At 28.4% G+C, this 23206-nt stretch overlaps 2 protein-coding genes across 11 annotated transcripts; one reads left to right on the forward strand and one right to left on the reverse strand.

Annotated features, from left to right (window-relative positions):
• Nucleotides 1-582: 582 nt before the first annotated feature.
• LOC145187437 (uncharacterized) lies at nt 583-18822 on the forward strand. 10 transcript variants are annotated; one of them, XR_016449266.1, is made up of 16 exons: nt 583-687; nt 3639-3911; nt 4118-4231; nt 4427-4699; nt 5206-5328; nt 7602-7859; nt 9415-9606; nt 9704-9862; nt 9964-10272; nt 12947-13126; nt 16261-16380; nt 16588-16769; nt 16989-17090; nt 17264-17450; nt 17605-17971; nt 18092-18822. XR_016449266.1 is itself a non-coding variant. In XM_090076818.1 (16 exons), the coding sequence occupies exons 1-16, from the start codon at nt 609-611 to the stop codon at nt 18716-18718; spliced, it is 3549 nt and encodes a 1182-aa protein (XP_089932944.1). In that variant the 5' UTR covers nt 583-608; the 3' UTR covers nt 18719-18822. The 10 variants fall into 10 exon arrangements, 7 of the variants coding, with proteins under 7 accessions (XP_089932944.1, XP_089932945.1, XP_089932946.1 ...); XM_090076818.1 differs by having other exon boundaries at nt 16588-16773; XM_090076821.1 differs by lacking the exon at nt 583-687 and adding an exon at nt 2693-2745 and having other exon boundaries at nt 16588-16773.
• Nucleotides 18823-19756: 934 nt separating this feature from the next.
• On the reverse strand, nt 19757-23085 carry LOC145187440 (MOB kinase activator 2-like). Its single transcript, XM_090076826.1, has 2 exons — nt 22968-23085; nt 19757-21220 (listed from the first exon to the last, which is right to left on the reverse strand). The coding sequence occupies exon 2, from the start codon at nt 21190-21192 to the stop codon at nt 20530-20532; it is 663 nt and encodes a 220-aa protein (XP_089932952.1). The 5' UTR covers nt 21193-21220; nt 22968-23085; the 3' UTR covers nt 19757-20529.
• Nucleotides 23086-23206: the final 121 nt, after the last annotated feature.

Genomic DNA, 23206 nt, shown 5'->3' on the forward strand with positions numbered 1-23206 from the left:
ATAAACAGTTTCTTTGTTCTGAAATTTCGGCCACACATCAAAGACTTGATGACGCGATATAGCTGAGATAACTGGTTAACATGGCTGAGATATATTAAGATATAGCTCAAAACAAGCGCAACATATTCCGTTGCATTTCTGTTTAAACACCTTTCGTGTATGTCAACAAAAAATGCGAATTGATTTTTTGAGAGAAAGTTAGAGCATTTTATTGACGTGATAAGTTGTCAGTTGGCTTTAAAAAATCATATATTGTTTTTGTCGTATACTTTACACTTTGTTTTTGTCTGGTTTCTTAAAAAGTAAGCATGTATATATAAATATGCATTAACAGAAATTTATATAAAGGTACACGAATGTGTATTATTTAGAAACGGAATAAGTTAGTTTTTGTCAAAATTGTTCAAGAAAGATTTTTTGTGGATTTAGGTTTAGACCTGAGTATCTGACTAATTATTTTAGTTACAAAGTGATTTTAGTTATAAAATGATTTTAGTTGTAAAGTGATTTAGAATGACTAATTGAGATTTAATTTAGGATTATTTAAGTATTGGAATATATACATTTTAACGCTGATTGATTTTTAGAAGCACATGTAAAATAAAAAAATGGTGGCATACTTGCTGATATATTTGTTGGTGATTCAGCTTAGTGAAAGAATAGATGCGAACGGAGAGAAACCAACGAGTATAGTTTTTAAGTTTTTTGAATTTATAGTTAAAATGTACAAGTATTTATTGCGTGAATCAACTTGATAAGCAACTTTACTAAATACACTGCCCCATTAAATAAAAATGTGGGAAAAAAAAAGAATGTCTCGAATGATTTTGTCCTTTAAAACCTTTTTTTTTAAAATAAGAACAATAAATATGAAAAATAAGAAAGGTAAAGAGTTTTTGTTTTTTTAACAATTGATATACAAACAAACTTTTACCAATATTTTGAGCTTCTAGCTGTTTTTGGAATAATTTTGCGTTGTAAAAAACTCTCATCAAATCTGCTTCTTTTCAGAAAAGGAAATTACCTGTATTAAGTTTATGTGCGTAATACGTTTATTTAACAACCGAGTTAGCCTTTATAAACCAAATAAAGTTCTGTTCAAAAGAACTTCTTTTATTTGCTTCTTACTGAATAATTTTGGATTACCAATCTTCAGAAATACACGCATAGTACAGTTCGATTTGGTTTATGAATATGAAGTTTAAATACTATGATCATCAAAATGGTCAAAACGCCAGAAATGATCGGGGAAGTTCTCCCTACCCCTCTTCCAATTTATTTGCCGAATCAAGTTAGTGAGTATAACAAATGACGAGAACTTTTTTAGGAAATTGCAAAAAAACCTTTGTAAAGTGAAATTTTGCAATATATAAGTTTTTCACTTACTTTCCATATTACTCAAAACACATATATCTAAAGGACGAGGGTATCTTATCGCTAGGTGAATACCATTTGCTACATATCGTAAGTTTTAAAGATTAGGTAGGTGATATGATGATTTCGTGTTCTTGTTTGCAAAAATATGCTTAAGTTTTTAACGCAAATAAAATAAGAAAATTAGATTTAAAAAAATTTTTAGTCTGTGATTTGTTTTGTGCTATAAGACATTCTTCTTCTGCTTTTGTAGGAGATCATTATACCGTTTTTTTTTTGTATCTCTTGTATTATCACATACTACTAGTCACCATAATTATAGCCTTTAGACTTTAAAGTTAATTTCGACGGTCCTGGATGACAAAGTTTTACCATACCGTTAAACTCTGTCATCCAGGATCATCCGGATTAAATGAGAATTGAAATAAGGATCATCAGAGTTTGATGAGGATTTAGATGAGGATCATAAGGGTTGTTCGATGCCAATTGAAACGAAAGTTCGATGCCAATTGAAATGAAATTAATCCGTTTATAGTTACGGATCTAACTCATTTAAAGAGTAAATTAAATATTTTAATCGCGTTATTTTAACCCACTTAAGAGTTGAAATGTTTCGCGGTTTAAGGGTATAGATTTTCTATCGGATAGTGTGCGAACAGTGTGCAGCTAAACTTAATAGAAGACACGTGAAGTACAAAATTTATTAATAATTTTTAGAGGAGAATATTTTAAATTGCAGAGAGTAAACTGACACAATTTTCAGTGAAAACAAACAACAAGTCAATTTTAAATCTGTTAGGTGCTTAGAGTCTAAACAATGTAAGCTTTTTTTTTAAAAAAAAAAGTATTACGTAAGGATTATTGAAGATAATCCAGTGAATTGACATTACGAGGTTATTAAGTCTCGATAAGATTTTGTTAATTTTTGTACCTAATCTCTAACCAAAAATATATCATATAATCTTATTTAATCTTATGTGTATTATGTATTCTTATATATTACATATCATATAAACTGTTTTATTTTACTAAATATCGTAAATTCACAGGATTTTAAAAATGATCGAAGAAATATATTTTTCCTTAACGGTTCTGGTCATCCGTCAAAGCATTTTTAAAACTTAACCAGCATTATTTAAAAAATTCAAGTATTTTTTTTTTTTTTTATATTTTTTTTTTACAGACTCAGCATTTTTTGCTGAACAGAAACATTTTAACACAATTCTTAAATACTGTTTCTCTCAATAGTCATTTGACTTTCTTCTGTCACCAGCAGAGTTATTTTCAATTAACGCAGCCGTAAATTGCGAGCGTAAATAAATTAATAAAAACATAGCGGTAAGAATAAACACAGGGCGCGAGAGAAAAAAAGTAAATCTAAATTTTTTTGTAGATTTTTGAATTTTTTCTACGTGTAGTATACAATATATACAAGCTTTGTAAAATAATCAATTAAAATTAATGATTAAAAATCTGTTGTTTAAAAACAGGATTTTTCATGCTATTGCTACCCAAAAACCATGAATGTCCAACAATTTTTAAGATTTTTACATTCACACTTTAGATGCTTTTTTAAAAAAGCCAAGAATTAACTGCTATTCTCATAATGAAATAATATCAAGGAGTTTTTAAAATTTTGTTTTATTTTTCCCTCTTATCAAAAACTGGCAGCACCTGTTCTTCCATCGCACCTTTCAAATAGTTTAAGAAAAACAACGAATCAGTGGAAAAAAACAACTATAAAATTATGAAGACTAATTCAAAGAATGCATATTATTCTACTTGTACTCAACAACTTTTTCTAGCAAAAATTTAACTGATATAAAAGAGTTAATGTAGAATTTGACAGCAAGAATGTCAACAAAATTTTAAGTTTGATTTAAGTTGTTCAGAACAAAAGCTAAAATCAAAATTTTCTAACATACGCACAACCCAAGGCTCATGCAACTTTAATAGTGTTATTTTGTTGTGTTTCTATTGTTTCTTTGTAACATGAGAATGGAAACTCTTTGATAATTATAATGGTTATGAGAAAGTTATGAAGCCGCTGCAAATCCTCATTTTTTAATAATTTTACAATTGGCAATAAGGAATTAAAAAGAGTTTCAGACACAAGAAGCTTTAAACAATGATTTAAATTTTTCTCAGAAATGATTCTACAAAATGTGGTAAGTGTCTGTAAATTTAGAATCTAGACACCTGCTATTTTTGTGTATGTAAATAAAAAATTATAAATGTTTCTTATGCTCTTTTTTAACATTTAGATGCTGTAATAAAAGATGTTATTCTTTTTGTAAAAAATGGTGAAATTAAGTACTCTTATACTTCAACGAAAATTTGCTGTGAAGGAAAGGGGATATCAATAGTTGATACATTATTATCTCCTCAAACTACTTGCACAACGAATGATATTTTACTAGAATTGAAATATTTCTTCAATTTTAAAGTATCATTTGAAGAAAGTTTTACAATCTCATGTTTAATTGGTTATAATGGTACCATTAGTGTTAAATACAAATGTATTTCCAAAGTATTGGGTATGTGATTAATAGAAAACAGTTTTTAAATAATGAAGATGATGAAGGTGGTGGTGATGATGATGATGATGATGATGATGATGATGATGATGATGATGATGATGATGATGATGATGATGATGATGATGATGATGATGATGATGATGATGATGATGATGATGATGATGATGATGATGATGATGATGATGATAATTTTCTTTGAATAGAATGTAACCCATCATGTGAAGGCAACAATTCAACATGTGTGCTTACAGCAGAAGGAAGCAAATGTTTGGTAATGAATTTAAACTCTAATAGTACATCGTCTATCGCAGGCTACAGTAAGTTTGTAATTATTTTAAAATTCATTAAAATAATTTTATATATAAAAACATATAGCAATATATATCAGCTAATATAGTAATATTTAGGGGTATCTGTATTAGTTAGCTATATGGCTGTTCAGTATAATAGTGAAAAATTTTTTTTTCAAAAACTAAAAGAAAGTTTTCCAACAATTTAAAATCTTCATCTAGGAGGGAAATATATTGGGTGTTTTAAGATAAGTACAGCATCAGAGGAAATTGAAATCTATATTTCAAAGATAATTATTCCGCAAGAATGTGTTAAAGCCTGCCAAGAGTTTGGCTATTCTTTTGCTGTGCTTGGTGGAATAATTGCAAAATGTTCATGTTATCAAAATATTATTAATTTGCTGCCAGTGGCAGAAAGCAACTGCTTATCTGCATGTTTATACAATCCTTTATACAGTTGTGGCAATGGTACTTATAAGCATGCTTATAGCACAGGTATTAATGGTTTTTTTTTCTCTTACCACTTTGAATAACTATGCTCCTTGTAATTGTTAACATCATCATCATCATCATCATCATCATCATCATCATCATCATCATCATCATCATCATCATCATCATCATCATCATCATCATCATCATCATCATCGTCATCATCATTATCATCATCATCGTTAGTCATCTTTATGAATATTATCTTTTTTAAAAAGTCTTATTTGTTAGACTAAAGAAGCTTTTAAATATGTCCAAAAAAAATAAAAATATGTCCAAATCAAAACATCAAGTGTTTGATTTGGACATATTTTGAACTCATGCTTCACTAAATACATATGGTTGAGAAATTGCACTGTTAAACTGTTGGACTTATATTATTTTTAAATAGATAATTGTAAGAGTTTAATGTCAGGTTACCTTTTTGCTGCATCATCTGAAAATTCTACTGGTTTAAAAAAACAATTTAAAAAAATGTTTTAGTTTATTTAGTAAAATTTACTTTACAGGAGTAGTCAATACAAAATGTGGCAAAGATCCTTGTCCGAAGGGTACTTTTTGTGTTCAATATTTTGACAGCTATTACTGCTTCTGTAACGAAACTTCAAAGGAAAAGCCAAAAGGGTGTTATGGTATGTAGAATTGATTATAATTTGAAGTGGTGATCAGAATGGTCAAATTTATATAAATAAATTGATAATACCCTGCAAAATGAAAGGAATGATGACACTGAGAAGTTAAAATTACTTTTTAAAAAAATGGAAGCTTTTTAGTCTTCTTCACTATGTTGATAACACTGATTCAAGTTTGATGATGGTTTTTATTTGGGCAACCTCAATTTTTCAGAAACAAAAATTACATTTTTTTAAGCTACAACTATTTCTGAGAATATGTTTAATACAAAGTAGACAATCAATTTATTATATAATGACATACAATTGCAAATATGGTACAATAGTTAGAATTTGCTGTTGCATCAGATGTGTTCATGAGTGGAAACCCTTTCATGTGGAATGTCAGAAGTATCATATTTTAGCATCCAGCAGTAGTCTATTAGCATTCCAGTTGACCACTTTCCTTTGTAGTATTTTTTGATTATATTTTAGTAGCTTAAAGAACCCACATTGTCAGGGAAGAACTTTTAATTTGGTTTGAAGAAGTGAAGCTGTAGATACATTGCATCCGACAACTTTAAAAGATCAGAGCATTTGTTTGACAAGTTTCTTGTAATTTGATGCATTGTTGTAATCAAGAAATCTTTTATAAAATCACTTAAAATCTTTTCAAGCTACTATTTGTAGATCAACCATGACAACCTCTAATTGATCATCATGTAAAAGTTGTCTGATTTGAGGGCTCACAAAAACTCCTTTAACAGAGACCTTTTTCTGAGTTATTTTAAAGTTGCACTGTTTTTACCTAATGCCTTCATATGCCTTCAAAGGCAAGCTCTATGTGCAAAAGCTGGTAAGATGGTGTTTGCTGATCAGTAAAGGATGGATAAATGACATTGCTTGTTTTAGAAAATGTGCAAATCCAAACTGTCCTTATGTAATGGTGGGCATGATATTTACTGTCCCACAACCAAAAAACTTACTAAAAATACCAGCCAAGATTACAATAGTTTGCACCGATGCCCCACTTGTTCTAATTGTTGCAGATACATTTCAGGTGTTTTTTTTTATGTTTTTATAGTTTTCTTGCATTAATACAGAATATGAAACAGGTACAGATAAAAAAGGTGTTATGATTGTAAAGAAGAATAGCCTTAATACTGGATGCAGATATATTAATAAAAAGATGCCATTCATGTTTGACTCTAAATAACTTCTTGGAACAGACTAACAATGTCATTAGAGTAGTACAGCTTTTCTCTGATTAAAAACAGTATTTTGAAAATATGAATTGTTGGTATTCAGTTTTTGTTATTTCAGTTCACTTTGAGATATGAAATGAGGGGCAAGGGAAAAGCTTTCAGAATGGTCAGCATCTTTTATATTTTCATTTTATAGTGATGGATGAACTTTCTGAAGTGTTAGATAGATTTAGGGGTTGAGCAGGGAGTACTAAGTTAAAAAAATGGAGTACTAGATGAAAAGCTGAAGACAAATTGGGTTAGGAAGCACTTTTTCTGTCTTTTTGGTAAAGCTAGCGATAGAAAAGAAATAGCAGTCTAATGAATGATCATGCTGTTCTTGCTATATTATGGAAATTACAAAAAGTAGTTTTTATGCATTTTTAAAGTTCAATTGAGCAAAACATGCAACAATGTGAGGTGCTTATCAATTATCCTGATAACTAACTGCACAGCCAATGTAAAGATGGTAGAGTTTGCAGACTGTATGTGTGAGTTGACATATACTTCTTTGCAGTGTACTCAATACAGATGTAACAAATGTTTTTGGGATAGTTTATGCAGTCACTGGAAAATAATTTATGCAGTCACAGGATGACTTGGCAAAGACAGTTGTTAGTTACAATTTATTGCTAAATAATAGTAATTTAATTGTTACATAATTAAATAGTTAGAGATAAATTATTGTAAAATAATGTTTGTGTTACCACCATCTTATTTTAGCACATCTCACCGTGCTAAAATAAGATGGTGGTAACACAAACATTATTTTACAATATTTTAACGTTATTGAAACGTAAACTGTGATACAAAAAAGATAACAATTAAACTGGAGTAGTAGTAGTCAATGGCAATAAGAAGTTTTGAAAAGTTTTGAAATACCTTTTACTTAGAGACAGCGCTATCAATTTACTAGTAAAGAGCTAATTGTTTCTTTGCAGTTTTTAATGCCTTTCTCAGCGCATTTAGTACAGATGTACTTGAATGTAAAAAGTATTATTATCGTAACTTTGAAAGTCTATGTATTTTATTTTTTAAAATATATTTTAGGCTGTCTTGAAGGTTGGTTCACAAGCCCAGACACTAATCAATGCTATATCATGGTTAACAACTTTACTATGAGGAAGCTTTCAAGTGAATGCAAAAGATTGCACGGGACTGCTATAAGTGACACTTCTGCAAATCTGTTTTTTTTAGGATATTTATTAGACAATATTTCAAAAAATAAAAGTACTGCTGACCAATCACTACTTCAGCTTTTGATAGAGAATAGTACTCATGTGATGCCAATATGCCAAAGAGTTAAATGTATGAATGTTTTTAGTGTAAAATGTTTTACCTTACTAAAATGCTTTACCTAGCTCATTAACAATTCATGGCAAGTTATTATAAAAATTGAAACCAGTTTTCTTATACTCAGGTAAAATATTACAGGAAGAAAATTAAGTCTTTGCCAAAATATCATGCTTCCAAACTTTTTGGGTAACTTTAAAAAGTTCATACTATTAAGTGAATTAGTTGGTTCTTGTTTTATGTTTTAAGTTAAAAGCAATACCAGAAAATCATTGACAAGGTGCTTCTACTTATATAATAACTCAAAATACGCAGTAAAATCTGTTAAATGATTGTTCCAAATAAAAAAATATCCTTTTATTAGCCGGCACAATATTCAGATCTTAATCCTATTGAATATCTTTGGGACTCTGACAACTTATAAGATGCTAGGCTTTTTTTTAAAAAAGAGCTAACCAAACTGATAGTATTTAGTTCACTATTTAATGTTGTAAAGGAGGGGGAGGGGAAGAATTTCTTTTTTCTATTGCTGTGTGATGGTTGCATCATTTCATCAATGTGATTTCCATTAAATATTTTTAAAAGTTGTAAAATACCACGATAAAAATAAAGACTGCAAATGAGACCAATCAATAGTATTACAGTTACCTACTATAAAATTTTTCTAACAGTAAATTTTAAAGTTAAAAAGAGATAAAAAAAAAGGAGGTATCTCCTCTTTTTATTTACAAATTTATATCTTCACTTTTTTCCCCAATATTTATTATTATTAATATTTATTAGATTTGAATGAAAATGAACTTTAAATATTCGAATTCCAGAAAAAAAAAATTTTACTCCTGATGTTTATCAAATAAATGGCTTAAATAGATTTTACATTTGTAGTTTTAAAATTTTTCTTGAAAATGATCTTTTAAAATTTCTTGATAAAAGTTCAAGCATCATTAGTGTTTTTGACAAAAATATTCAGCACAATAATTTCTCTTGAAAATATTCTTTTAAAGTTTCTTGATAAAAGTTCAAGCATTGTAAGTGTTTTTTAATAATAAAAATATTCAGCACAATAATTTGGTATATCTGCTTATACCAGATACACCAAATTATTGTGCTGAAAACACCTTTGGTATATCTGGTATAAGCAGATATACAAAATTATTGTGCTGAATGTTTTTATTATTAAAAGACACTAAAAATTTCATATTTGAATGAAAAAAAATTCAGTAGAATATAATTTTTTTCCTTCCACAATTTAGTTTTAACACAAGTTGTACAAGTTATTTAAATAATGATATGCTCTTAGTTTTTTAAATTAAATGTTCAATTGTTTTAAATTAGTTATTATTTGTGTGACTGTTTTTTTCTTTACTACATTTTTTTGAACACTATAAGCTTCCATAAATACCCTTTATGCATTTTTAACATAAATACCCTTTATGCATTTTTTATGAGATGCCTAATTTTATAAAAAATCACTGTTGTAAAAAATATTGTAACTAGCATTTGGCAATTTCAAATGCATTTAGAATTTTTGTTGTCTTAAATGAAAAGCAAATTTTTGTTACTTTGATAGCTCCTGTCAATGGTACTTATCCATGGACAATCTGGCCGAGTGGAAGTTATGGTTTACCAATGCCTGAGTCAGGTTGTCCAGAGGGTCACAGTTTTGAATGGCATCATGGTTTTTACAAGCAGTATACAGAGCACACAAACAACCAAAATAAAGTTTCAGATTCATTCCATTTGTTTGGGGAAGTTACAAAAGGTAATAATTTTATTTTCTTGTAATACAAAAAAATGTTTTAGTTTTTTTGAGAAAAATTATTGTTTAAAATTTATTCTGAAAAATAAATATCTTTCAGAGTTTGTCTACAGAGGCTTTTGCATAAAAATGGAAGAATCCGTAGGTGAATGGCCCAATGGTCAATATTGTATCTATAAGAAAGGAACTCATTGCCCATCCAACATGGTTGAAGGAGAATTGTTCTGGGATGATGAAGATACCAACAATACAAACGCAGGTTTTGTTTGTTTTCTAGTTTTTACTTTATCAATTATTTGTTTTAAAGTAGTCAATAAATATTTTAAATGATTGTAAGTTAAAATTTTGTCATACTTTCAGCAAGTGGTACATTACCAGAAGGCATGTTTAAAAAAGATACACAAATATTTTATTGCTGTACTACAGGAGAAATAAACCAAGATGGTATTTTGCTCCCACGTGATAGACCTTTTTACTTGTTTCCCTATAAATCGAAGAGATGTCAGCATGTTATTGGAACAGAATCATCATTAGAGTATATTCAATATGACCTAGAAAATTATTTTGAGGAGGTTGGTGCAGCTGTAGCCAAAGGAGAAAGACATCCTTATGCAGAAATTGTAATACCTGGATTACACTTACAGATTTATTATTGTTATTACAAACCAAGTGAGTATTTATGATTGAACTAATTCATTTTTTAAAATTATTTTTGAGCTTTCAAGACCTTGTATGACCACAAAATGAAAAGATAAAATACTGACTCAACAGAGAGTTTGAAATTGATAATTGACTGGACAAGAACTGACAGTAGAAACTTTTGTAAGTTGAAATGAGCCTTTAAATGAGTATTGTAATTTTTGATTAATTTACAACATTAGATTAAATGGCTGAGTTGCTATGAAAAAAACAGTGTTACGCTCACAAAATAAAGTAAAAGATAGCTTTGCCTATAAAATAAAGAAATTGGATGGTTGACCTATCACAGTTTTGAATATTTGGATCAAACCAACAAGTTTGTATTTATCTCATGGGAGAACAAGCATTGGGTGTATGTTGTTCAACTGATCATGGAAGTGGATCAGTCAGTCTTTTTTAATGGCATACCAATATTATAAAAATAAACAAATACACTCTTAAGAAAAGTTGAGAACTTATCAAAGATTTTTCCACAATTTCTCATTATTCTACATTACATTATTGTACGATTACAGCCATTATTGTACATTAGATTATGCGATTACAGCCATTATTGTACATTAGATTATGCGATTACAGCCATTATTGTACATTACATTATACGATTACAGCCATTATTGTACATTACATTATGCGATTATTGTACATTATGTAGCTTCAAAACTAATTCAAGTTTTATTATTGCTACTTAAGGCTTTTTTTTTTGCTAAATTGAGTTCTATTGAGTTAATATGGCAGTCTTAGATATAGTGAGGTTGAATCATGTAGTCTTTCCAAGTGATGAAGGGATCCTATGGATCGCCTATCTTGTTGATTACTTGATGACAACCCAGTTTGGATTTGACCTCACTTGTTTCAGCAGATTTTCAGCAGATAAAATTTTAAAAATTTATATTCAAGCTTTCTAGGTTTTGAAGTCAACAAAAGTTCTAAATGTAAAAAGATAAGACAAAAATGAATTATATAATCTTTAATTGGTTATTGCCATCATGTAGTTGTTGCTAACACCACTATTTTGATTGACAATATAAGTATAAAGGTTTTAACTCTTATCTATAAAACATAGAAATCAAAAGTTAAAAGAAATATGTGTATAAAGATGATAAAAATTAATTTTATACATGTAAGAGGATTTCCAAAATGTTTTTTTTTTTGTTATCAATTTGATTTTTACTCCGGTTTAAGTCATACATTAGTCTGACTAAAGCATGGTTTTTACAAAAACAGTTCTCACAAATCATTAAGACTAATATTTTAGAATTTATAGAAATTAATTATAGAAATGAATATTCAATATTTTTGTGATTTTTTCTTTTAAAAAATCAAAGTTTTAAAAGAAAAAATCACAAATCTTTTTTCAGTGCATAAAACATTAAAACTTTAGTAAATAAATTTAAAAGAACTTAATCTTTTTACAAATAAAGTTTAGGAAAACCAAAAATTCTGCTGAGAAAAATTCTGCTGTATAGCATCACAAAGGAAATGGGAAGAAAATCCAAAAAAAAAATTGTCTCATGCTGATTTGATATTTGATATTAAAAAAATGATAATGATATTTCAGTATAGACAACAGAAGCTAAATACAGCAAATGACAAATTTCAGTGTTTAAGTGTTTTTTTGCAGCCTTCAAAGGGAGGAAGTTTAAACCTGAAACTAAATTAGGAACATTTAATTATTTAAAATGATGGAGTTATTTGGAGGAATGAATCATTTGGAATGATGAAATCACTTGGAACAATTAAGCTTTAAAACAATTAAACTATGGTAGCAATTTATCAACTGTTAAGTAATTGCTGAATAAATCAAGTTAACTCTTCTGTATCTCAGAAAAGGGAAACACTACTTTTTGCATGTAGAATAAAACTTGTGGAATTAATGTTCTTGCTATTCATGTTCCTCCCTTTTTTTTTTTTAGGGTTTCCTAGGGTTTTAGTTCAAGCACATTTAAACACTCCTTCTGGGATTGAATTTGCCTAATTGTTTTGGTGGGTTACTAATGAAAAATAATTTTGATGGGTGACTAATAAAAAATTTACTGATTTCATTAGACACTTTGTGAAATGTTAACCGATCTTCAGAAAATAATGCATTACTCCTGCTTTATAATTGTCAGTACCAAATTGTGAGGTCATCAATATTGCAAAGGAAAATTGTATCAGTTGTATCAGTGGTATCGTTTCCAGTAGTTCTCATGAATTAGATGAGTGTATATGGACCTTTTAAATGTTTCATAAACTAGACTTTTTTAAATTAATGCAGAGTACTCGATGTAATCAGTATTTTAGTTTATTTCCACCTTAAAATTTTGTTTTAGTAACTATATACCATCAACTCCAAATAACATCTCAAATTTAGAATGTTTTTCCTTTAATCAAAAAAAAATTATTTTTAACTACTGATCTACTGATCCTGTTGTTATACCTACAATGATTAGACCAATTGGTAAAGGATCACTGAAGAAATTTGGAACCAGCTGCACAGCAAAAGTCAAATATAAATATAAAAACTTATAAGCTTGCTCAACTCTGCATTACCTATTTTGATGTAATAATATTAGTGTTCTTTTTCTTTCATCATAGCACATTTAAAAATGTTTCAAAATATTCTTTTAAGATAAATTACTCATAAATCTTCTTTATTCAGTAAAAAGTTGTGGACGTCCCCATCATTCAGACCTTTTAAACCACCATCCAAACAAAACTTATCAAGTTGGAGAAGTAGTTCGTTATGTTTGTAAAGATGGGTATAAAAATATTGGTGATGAATATGATGAATGTTTACCATCAGAGCATTGGTCAAGCATTACTGGTCCAAATTGTGTAGGTATGTATTTGTAAAGGTCATATTTGTATTTATTGTAATGTAGAATATATTAGTTTTGATATTTCGAAAATGTTATGTAAGGTCATTTCAACCAAATTCACCCAGGATCCAGAATTGATGTTCTCAACTCTTTCAAAATTTGACCTTTTTTTTTATACGCTCAAGATATATTTTTCCAGCTTCATAGAGATATTTGGTTTCTTGTAAGCATTTAAAAGCTCAATTTCTAAAAATTTGTCTTATCTTCAAACACTCATTAACTTAGATACCTTTTGATTCAATTTCTAGCAAATCAAGCTCTTTAACATGAACTACAATAATGGTTTATAAATTATTCAAAGGAAATAACATGAACTACAATAATGGTTTATAAATTATTCAAAGGAAATGGATCAATCATCCAAAATTTAGGTGTCTTTTATTCATTAAAAGTGTATTGTAAGCAACTCATTTTCACAATTATTGAAGTCATGGAAAGTTTCCGAAATGGAAAACCATTAAGTTCAAAGTTTTACTTTTGAATATACATAACTTTGTCTACAAAAAACATATTCAAGTAGAATTCAAGAGATTTTTGACTTGATAATATTGACCGAATTCAAAAAAATTGTATTAAGAGAATATTATGTGCAAACTAATGTGCAACTATTTGAAAAATGCTCTAACTTTACAAGTCTTGAAGATTGATACCTTGGCTTTGCAAAAAAAATCTAATTTGTTAGCAAATGGAACTTATCATAAAAAATTAGACCTTATTTCATCCATTACCTCCAGAAACAGGATTCATTACAATGTTTTTACCAAATGGAATAAATTCATAATTTTTAAAAATACTTTAAAAGATGCTAAATGTAGAAACCCTAGCTCAAGAAGCTACATTATTGTTTACATTTTGTGAATTGCCAAAACAGTTACTACTTTGTATGAGACTCTTTTAATTTATACAAATAAATATGTGTTAAAATTTGCTTTGAAAATATTTTTTTGTAAGTTAACATGAGGCACCAAGCATTTAATAATCACATTTTTTGTTTAATATCACATTTTGTTTAATGTTATTTATTTTCTCCAAGTGACAAATGCCACTTGGAGAAATAAATGCCATTTCATACATAGCTAGATGATAAATGCCATTCCATACATAGTGAGAAATAAATTCCATTCTATACATAGCCTAGACCATACATACAATGCTCTTCCATGCCAAAATATACCCCATATATATATATATATATATATATATATATATATATATATATATATATATATATATATATATATATATATATATATATATATATATATATATATATATATATATATATATATATATATATATATATATATATATATATATATATATATATATCTGAGTGGCCTTATTAAAAAAGGCTGAACTTAACTAGAAACCATACTTAGCCAACATAAAGGATGCTAATTTTTGATAAAGATTTTAAAATAACTAAATCTCTTTTTTTTTTTTTTTTTTTTTATCTAAAGCATAAATTCAGTGCCTCACACTGGTTTCTGGTATCATCCATACAATATTTGATGGCTCAATAGATTGATTTACCTTTACCACAAGTTTAATCATCAGAATCAACAGGACATTTACTTCAAAAACAAGTGTGGGTTTTTTAAATTTAAAAATAATGTAGCAATCACTTGGTCTCAAAGCATTAAAGTTTCAGTGTGTTGAGGCTGTTATTATAAAATGTTACAATTAGATTATTTGCTGTTATTTTAATGTAAGACTACTAAGTTTTATTGTGGGTAATCTTTGATTTTTGTAGAGTTGAAAAATTAAACACTAGCAATATCAGGGAGTAAGGCTATTAATTAGTATTGACTAATTTGTAATATATTCAGTGTAATCTAGCATAGGTCCATTTAACCTTGGATATATTCTGAATAGGGTATATGATGACCTGTTTCACTATCACAATGAAATCTTTTTTTATTTTAGAAAAACCTTTTGTTTATAAATTTTTTTAGAAAGGAGTAAACTGCATCATGGGATTTTTTTTATTACTTATGCGAGATAATCTTTGTGTAAGAATCAAGAAAAAATGAATGCTAATTAAGAATTAAAGTTCAGATAGTTGCTCTATACATCAAATTTCACAACAATTTGCCAATATTTGAATCTTTGTTGACCTTAAGTAGGTTGAGTTCCGCTGTTCGTTGCAGAAACTGTTCGTTACAATAGTGGAACTGAAACCATTTGTGATCCATATTAGAGAAATAGGTTTTTTTTTTAGATCTGAATGAAAAGGAATCAAATTCTTTGAACATGAAGAAATTTTTTTGGAGATCTCTGAATGATCCTCAAACCCATAAATACAGGACACTAAAAAAAATCGCTATGAAGCTGAAATTTATTTTGAGAATATTTTTCTTGTGGAAAAAAGGTGGTCCAAGTTGAAATTCTTTGTTTCGTCAAAAAAATAGATTTAAAAAGTGTATTTTAAATTTATTTAAAACAAAATAAAACAGTCCGTTAGAATTAATCTAGAAAAGTTCCTGTAGGAAAATTTCTGTTTTTTCTTTATGAATACAGAAAGAAGAAGTCTCTCACCTTGTTCTTCATTTCAGCTTTTAGAAAGTTCGATTTGAAAGCATATCACACACATACATCGATCACCGATTTCTAAAACTTTTAGTAGTTTAGATAGACCAATTCTGTTTAGCAAATCAAAGTCGTAAAAAAGAATGAAAAGAATTTCGCTTTGTAGATTTTACTTTAACTTAGTTTGACTATTATTTACTTTAATTTTATTTTTTTAAGTTTTTTTTGTTACTTTTCCGTTGACCGTAAAAATTTATTTTAAAATTAATTTTTGTTACTTTTTCGGTTGATCGTAAAAATTAATTTTAAAATTAATTTTTGTTACTTTTTCCGTTGATCGTAAAAATTAATTTTAAAATTAATTTTTGTTACTTTTTCCGTTGATTGTAAAAATTGATTTTAAAATTGATTTTTGTTACTTTTTCCGTTGATCGTAAAAATTGATTTTAAAATTAATTTTTACGATTGCTCAAGACTCTCCGAACTTTCGTTTTTACTTTTTATCTATTTATTTTTTAAAGTTTTGTTTGTTATTTCTTTCTTAGGTCTGTCTGTTATTTTTTAGATATAAACGAGTGTACGAACAGTCATGCATGTCATGTAAAAGCCAACTGTCATAACTCTATTGGCTCATATAGTTGTAAATGTAATCCTGGGTGGATTGGAAACGGCCAAGATTGCAAAGGTAATAAATTCCAGCGTCAATTCCAGCAAAAAACCCTTTTGTCTTCGCATTTACCAAACGTTATATTTTCATATGGTTTTTAGTGTTTATACAAGAGTATCATCCTTCATCCATCCATCATCATTATTCATTTTGGACTGCTTCATTGGAGGACATGTTTAACTCTTATTAGGTTTAGAATAACAAATATTTTTATTTGTGCTCTAGTTATATCCTGTTTGTCTCCAACACCCCCCGAGAATGGTTTTTTTTCAGACGTCCTAATCAAAGACGAGTTCGCAATTGGAGCGCACATATTTGTGAAATGTTATCCCAATTATTTACTCATCGGTTCAGATTCTTTTGTGTGCCTTGAGACGGGTCAATGGAAAAACCCGTTTCCGGTTTGCGTAGGTGAATCAATTCTTTTTTTTTTTTTTATTGACGTAATAATAATTTTAATAATAATTTATTAACTTAATGAGCAGAGAGAGCATCAGGTGCTAATGTAACGAACTGAGGCCGCATCAGTTTTTTTCATCAAAGGGAATTTACATTTAAATAAATTTTTTTTATATCAAAAACAAAGTGTTTAGAATGAAAAACGTTTTTAAAATTTTTTCTCGAAGAGAAATCGTTATGTGCCGAGCAAAGTTATGTTTGCCAAAGTTCTTACTCGTACCGTTCCCCGATAAACAACTTAATATGCTCGTGCAAGTACGTGAACAAAGGTAAGGATTTTTTGTGCTCTTTTAAACGAACTGGCAAGTCCAGTTCATATTGGATAATACGTTTGAAATAAACGAATCCGTTATTTAGACTGGACTGTAATAGCTTTTACAAACATATTTCAACGCTCTTAGTCTTCTGTGTTTTTGATAAAATCCTGTTCGATTCTTTTAAGGCAATTTCACTTATGTGACGAATCCTACAGAAAACACAGAGCCATCAAGTGCAACACTAATTGCTGCTTTGACTACGGGTTCGTTAGCCCTTTTTTCCATGATACTTGTTGCCATAGTTTTTACTTTAGTTAAATGGAGGCGACGAGAGAGACGACTGAGAGATTTTAGTTTGAAAACAAACGCAAGGTTAAAAATTGCTTTTCTGCTTTTTTTTTTTTTTTTTTTCTCTTTTGATTTTTTGTGTACGATGAAGACGGACTTTGAGTTTCATTACGATCTTCATTTAGAGAATAACGTGAATGACATTTATAATACTTAATATGGCAATATTTATTTTTAGCATCTATGCAGATATCGAGGAGTTTAAATTGAACTTTAATATGAACGCGAAAAGAGAGTCTTACTGTCCTTACTTTTCAGCAAACACAGATGCTGTGCTAAGTTGGGATGACAAGCCTAACTTACCTCCCAGAATATCGATATTCAAATCTGTATCCGACAGTAATTGTCAATCTCGTCAACCCAATTCACCGGTGTCAAATTTTCGACGCCATAGTGATTTTCCTTCATCTGATTCTTTTTTATTACCCCCTAACCAATTTTTATCAACTATTTCACACGCAAAATTAAAAAGATCTTTCCCTTCAAAACAGTATAACGGTCCTAACACAACCACCCAAGATGATCATGCTCCTGCGATCACAGAGGTTGAATTTTTGGCATTTTCTTCTCTTAATTTTTGAATTTTAAAGGATTTTCTAAACTGTACGTAAGACTTAAAATCTGTAAGTCATATTATGTGCTCACGTTTTTGAGGTTATTTTCAGAGACGAATATCTAATGTGCCTGCATTCTCCATGAGTATTGCTTCACAGAGTTGTGAGGATATTGGATCCCTGGATGAATGCGAAGAATATATTGAAAATCCTTACATCGATATGAATACCGATCAAATTTCGATTAGAAGTGGAAACGAGGAATTCGAGAGATCTTTAATGACTGAACGTTATGGTCAAATTCCTAGAAATACTCTAAGAATAAGTTTGCGTCACCGAAGTTATACGGTCGGCAACACCGATAAAATAGAAGCTGAAAAAAAAGAGAATAAACTAAATAAAAGAAATTGCTTTAGTTCTCATTCCCTTCAACCTTGTTCACACTTTCCTCAAACACACACCTGTTCATTTCAACACAACTTTGATCCTTGCAATATTACATCCCCAAATAGAGGTGATGAAATACTCATAATAAACAGTTGGGAAGACACGGACGAAAAGCTTAAATTTGTCGGCGAAACTGACTTTTCCATACGACTAAAGTTAGCGTCCATTATGAAAAAGGGTAGCAAAGACTGGAAAATGTCAATGGAAGAGTTCTCTTCGCGACTTTTTCGTTATAGGAATAGAAGCAAATGGAGCAGTGGACGCAAACGCAGCGATACAAATCCATTATGAAAACGCTGTTCAAAACTTTTTATTAAAATACTGTATATATGTGTATATATAATTTTTATGGTTTTTATTTATGCTCACGTGAAAGATTTTGTCATCCCAGAAAATATTGAAACAGTACGAGTTAAATTCCTTCGTCAACTTTTAAGACATCATTTCATTTTCCGTTTATCGATGTCTTATTTGTCGTTTTAAAAATAAAAAGTGTTAATAATCTAAAAAATAAATTTTTATTTTAAATTTTTTAACACTTCATTTTTAGCAACATTTTCAAATTTGCAGTTTTTCATAATTTTGAAATACTACGCTTTTTATATTGAGAACATAGTTGTTAGTGAATATTGAAGTATTTTTTTCGCTTCGTAAAAATTCGCTATCACTCAGTTTTTTGAGAGAGCGCGGAATAGGGTCTCACTTATCAGGACTTAGTACAAATCTTAAAATCTTTCTCTAAAACTTTATTCTGACATCAAGCAATAATTTTCAAATTTTCCTCCGAATTCAAGAAGACCTAAAAACATCCTCTTCGTTCTCAAAAGTTTGCTTTTTTTTGACATCCAAACCCACCGGGAATAAATTCCGGAATTTGTATGGAATTCCAATAAATGTTTGAAAAGATAAAAAAATTGGCATATCAGTTATTATGGTTGCTTCGGTTTTAAATTTAAGTTCATTAAAAAATGTCTATACTATTTACACCGGTGTATAAGTCGAGATTTTTAGCTTCTAAAGAGATAATACTTTTGATTTATACTTTGATACTTTTAACAAACAAATCGATAAAAAAAAAAAAAGTTCCTTAAGAAAGCAAGAGAAAAATAAAAATCTGTGAAAAATCAACTTGACTTTTGCAATTTTAATAAAACATTAAGCTACTCTTTCCAGTTGAAAATAGGAAATAAACTTATACACCGTCACACAAGCATACACTTACTTCGATAGAAGGTAATGATAATAATAATACTCCAGCGAATTAAAGATAAAATAGAAAAATAAAATGGGAATATTATATAATAGGTCCACACAAAAAGACGAAAACAATAAAATACGAAATATATTTTAGTACACATTTCCACCATATTGAAATTGCAAGTGGATTAAACCTAAAACTTTTCTATCTACAAACGAATATGGTAAGGACTTGCAACCAAAAAAAAATAATTATGGTTTGTAAATGAAAAAATTATTTTTAATATAGCTCTAGCTTGACTCAAAAATCATAAAATGAGTTTAAGATTTATCAAATAGAGGAGCACTCACGATGAATGTACAAAGTAACCTCCTGTGAATGAAACTCTTTTTTTAAACAATTAAAAACATATAAAAAGAAACAAAAACTTTGCTCAAAAATATATAACTATGAGTAACCTCTGCAATATGTAGAAAACTGGAAAAATTCACCACAAAATACTTAATAAACAAAGCTACAGGAGTACCATATAAAAATGCATGACAAGAAAAAAAAAAAAAATACTATTAATCATGTGTCACATGATAATCTGAATAAAATAATGGTCATATCTTAAGACATACAAAATCTCTATGAAATCAAAACTGTTGCAAAGAGTTCAAGGGGAATAATATTATGAATTTTTAAAAGTAAAAATTTGACCATAAGTTAATCAGAGTAAATAAAAACTGTGGGTTTATGTGAAAAACTTACTGGATATTATATATAAATTATACACAAATTATATATAATTTATATATAAACTTTATATATAAATAAAGAAATAAATAAAACCTCAAACTTATGCAATAACTTACTTCATAACCTTGATTGGAGGCCAAAACCTTGAAACTAAAAAATGATGTTATAAACACAAAGATTTGATGAGGTCTTCAAGAGGTTGAATTTCTTTTGAATCAAGCAAACCATGTTCAGTTTGGAAGTACATAAAATGTATGAATATGGTATTTAAAAAGTTCAGCTGGTTGGATTCTTCTAAATGCTTGCAATGTGATTGATATATATGAACTAACACATGAAATAACATGCGAAATATTTTTTTAATAATGGTTATAAAATTAGCAGGAAAATGCATGTCATATTTTGTAGGGAATATATTCTCATCTGTGACTAATTTTTCAATGTTAACAACAACAAGTTCAATATATTGTGGGGCAGACAAACGAGATTTCTTTCCCTTTTCATCAACCCATGTGAAGTTCATATGAGCACCATTTGAAACTGTGGTGCAATGTTGAGGCGTACAGTATTCACTGACAGAATCATACACAAGCGTAATGTGCTTAAAAAATGATAATGTATTAGTAGCCAGCCATTCATTAGTATCAACGCCAGTTGGAACTGGTACAGTTGCTTGCAATTCATCTTTTGTAATATTTGCAACAAGACCACAGGACAATGTTCGGCTAACCATGTAAGCCTTTTCTTTTTGTGCATCTTCCGCTACAGCTTTAACTCGAGAAGTTGTTGTTGATTTACTTCGACCTATACCAATTAGCCAGTCCATACTATTCTTAATTGTGCATTAAATAAAACTATATAAAGAAACAAAAATAAAAAGAAATATCACTAAAGAATTGTCAAACAAAATCTTAAGATTTATTTTATTATCTTTTAAAACTTTATGATTATAGTATATAACAGTGTATAAGTCAACCCAAGTAAAAAGTCCACTTCATAATTTAACTGGAACTAGTGGTTTTGAAGTGTTTTATAAAAAATGTATAAATCAAGTCATGTTTTCCACAGACAAATCTTTTTATCTTCTTAGGTTTTGAAAGAACATTTTTGATCCATTCAGTCTCAACTTATACACTGGTATATAGGTACCTCAATTATATTTATAAGTTTGACTACAAATCACTAGAAACTTTATACTAATGCATACATATAACTTAGCACTGGAAACTATGAAAAAAAAATTTATAACTTCATTTGCAATAAAAAAGTAAAAGAAAAAATTAATCATAATAAAGTTTCAATGTAAATACATTTGATTGGCTAGTACTCATCATTTGGTATTTAGTTCACAGAACAAATTTGCCTAGAAAAAACATATTTAATTACTCTACTGCTCTGCTTGTGATTATAATCATGCTAAATGCTTTTTTGTACTTATAACAAATAACAAAAATAAAAACACCGAGTAATATAAGTAAAAAAGAATGCCATTATAATTATTTTAATACATTACTAAATTAAATATATTTACTACACCCACATTTACATAAGTGTATATATGACATACACCATAAAGATAAAATTGATGAAGGAAAACTAATAAAATATTCAACAAATCTTGTTTTTGAATTAAGAAAAAGAGCAACATTTTGAGATATTTCAATGATCTCTCCATATGTGGTTGTACATAATTAATAAAGAAATTTACATCTTTATCAAACTTCAAAATTTCATTTAAATAAATATATTTGTAAGTAAAAGAAAAAATACACCTTAAAGCAATTATTACAAAACTAATTAAAACTCTAGTTTTGAGTTTGTGTTGATTATAGGTTTATTATTACAAAAAAGGCTAAATCAATTTTGGAAAACACATGATCAGTTTCAGATAGATTTACAGCCCAAATATGCTATAAATAACTTCAAACAGAAAAAATAAACTAATATACTAAACCAAAATAAGATAATGTAATTTATTAGCTAAGAATCATGCATTAAGAGAAACAAAAATTTTTTTAAAAAAGAATATCAAAACTTATATCAATATATTAGGGTAATGTCATTTTTTATTGATATCAATGTTATATATGCAATTTCATTTTAACTTTAGATAAAGAATGCCATAAAAAAAGATAATAAAAACATAAGCAATATTGGGCAGAAAATGTTACATTTTTTATATCATATCTATATATACTGCCACTTTTTAAACAGCAGGTAAATATTAAAACTAATGAAATAACTTTTTTAAATAAATGAGATTGAGCTATTTTCGTTATCGAGGATGCAGTAATTTAGCTTAGGTTAGCAAAAACTATGAATTCTTTAAAAACATAATTCACGCTTAATACAAATACAAACCATTTGTTTAAAATTATGAACTTTTCTATTTTTCAAAGGAATGCAAACATAGATATTGTTCGTTTATTTAAAAACTAAAATTTTTTTTTCATCAACATCCTTTTATCAACGTCTTTATGTTACTGCTTGCTCATTTTAAGGGACAACAACGAACAGACAAATCTTTACATTCTTATGATATAATGGATTTGCTTTACATAGAAATATCCATGTTTAGAAACTAAAAGAAATTCAACGTACCACTCTTGCATCCGCATTATCCGCAAATGCAATAAAAATGTATTTATTAATTAGTTGGTTATATTGCTTTATTAATGTAGCTCTAGGTATCAGTGTTTTTTTTTTTTTTTTTTTTTTAATTTTATTTGCCGAAGCTGCTTTTGTAAATATTTAGTGTAATTTGGACACGAAAATGGGTCCATGAGACGAAAAGCTTTTTTGATACCTCGCTTATAGACAGATCTATTATAATCTTCTCA

This window comes from Hydra viridissima, unplaced genomic scaffold, assembly GCF_058129835.1.
Source record: "Hydra viridissima isolate aposymbiotic clone 2 unplaced genomic scaffold, HvirCarnegie_v1 scaffold_1, whole genome shotgun sequence".
Lineage (NCBI taxonomy): Eukaryota > Metazoa > Cnidaria > Hydrozoa > Anthoathecata > Hydridae > Hydra > Hydra viridissima.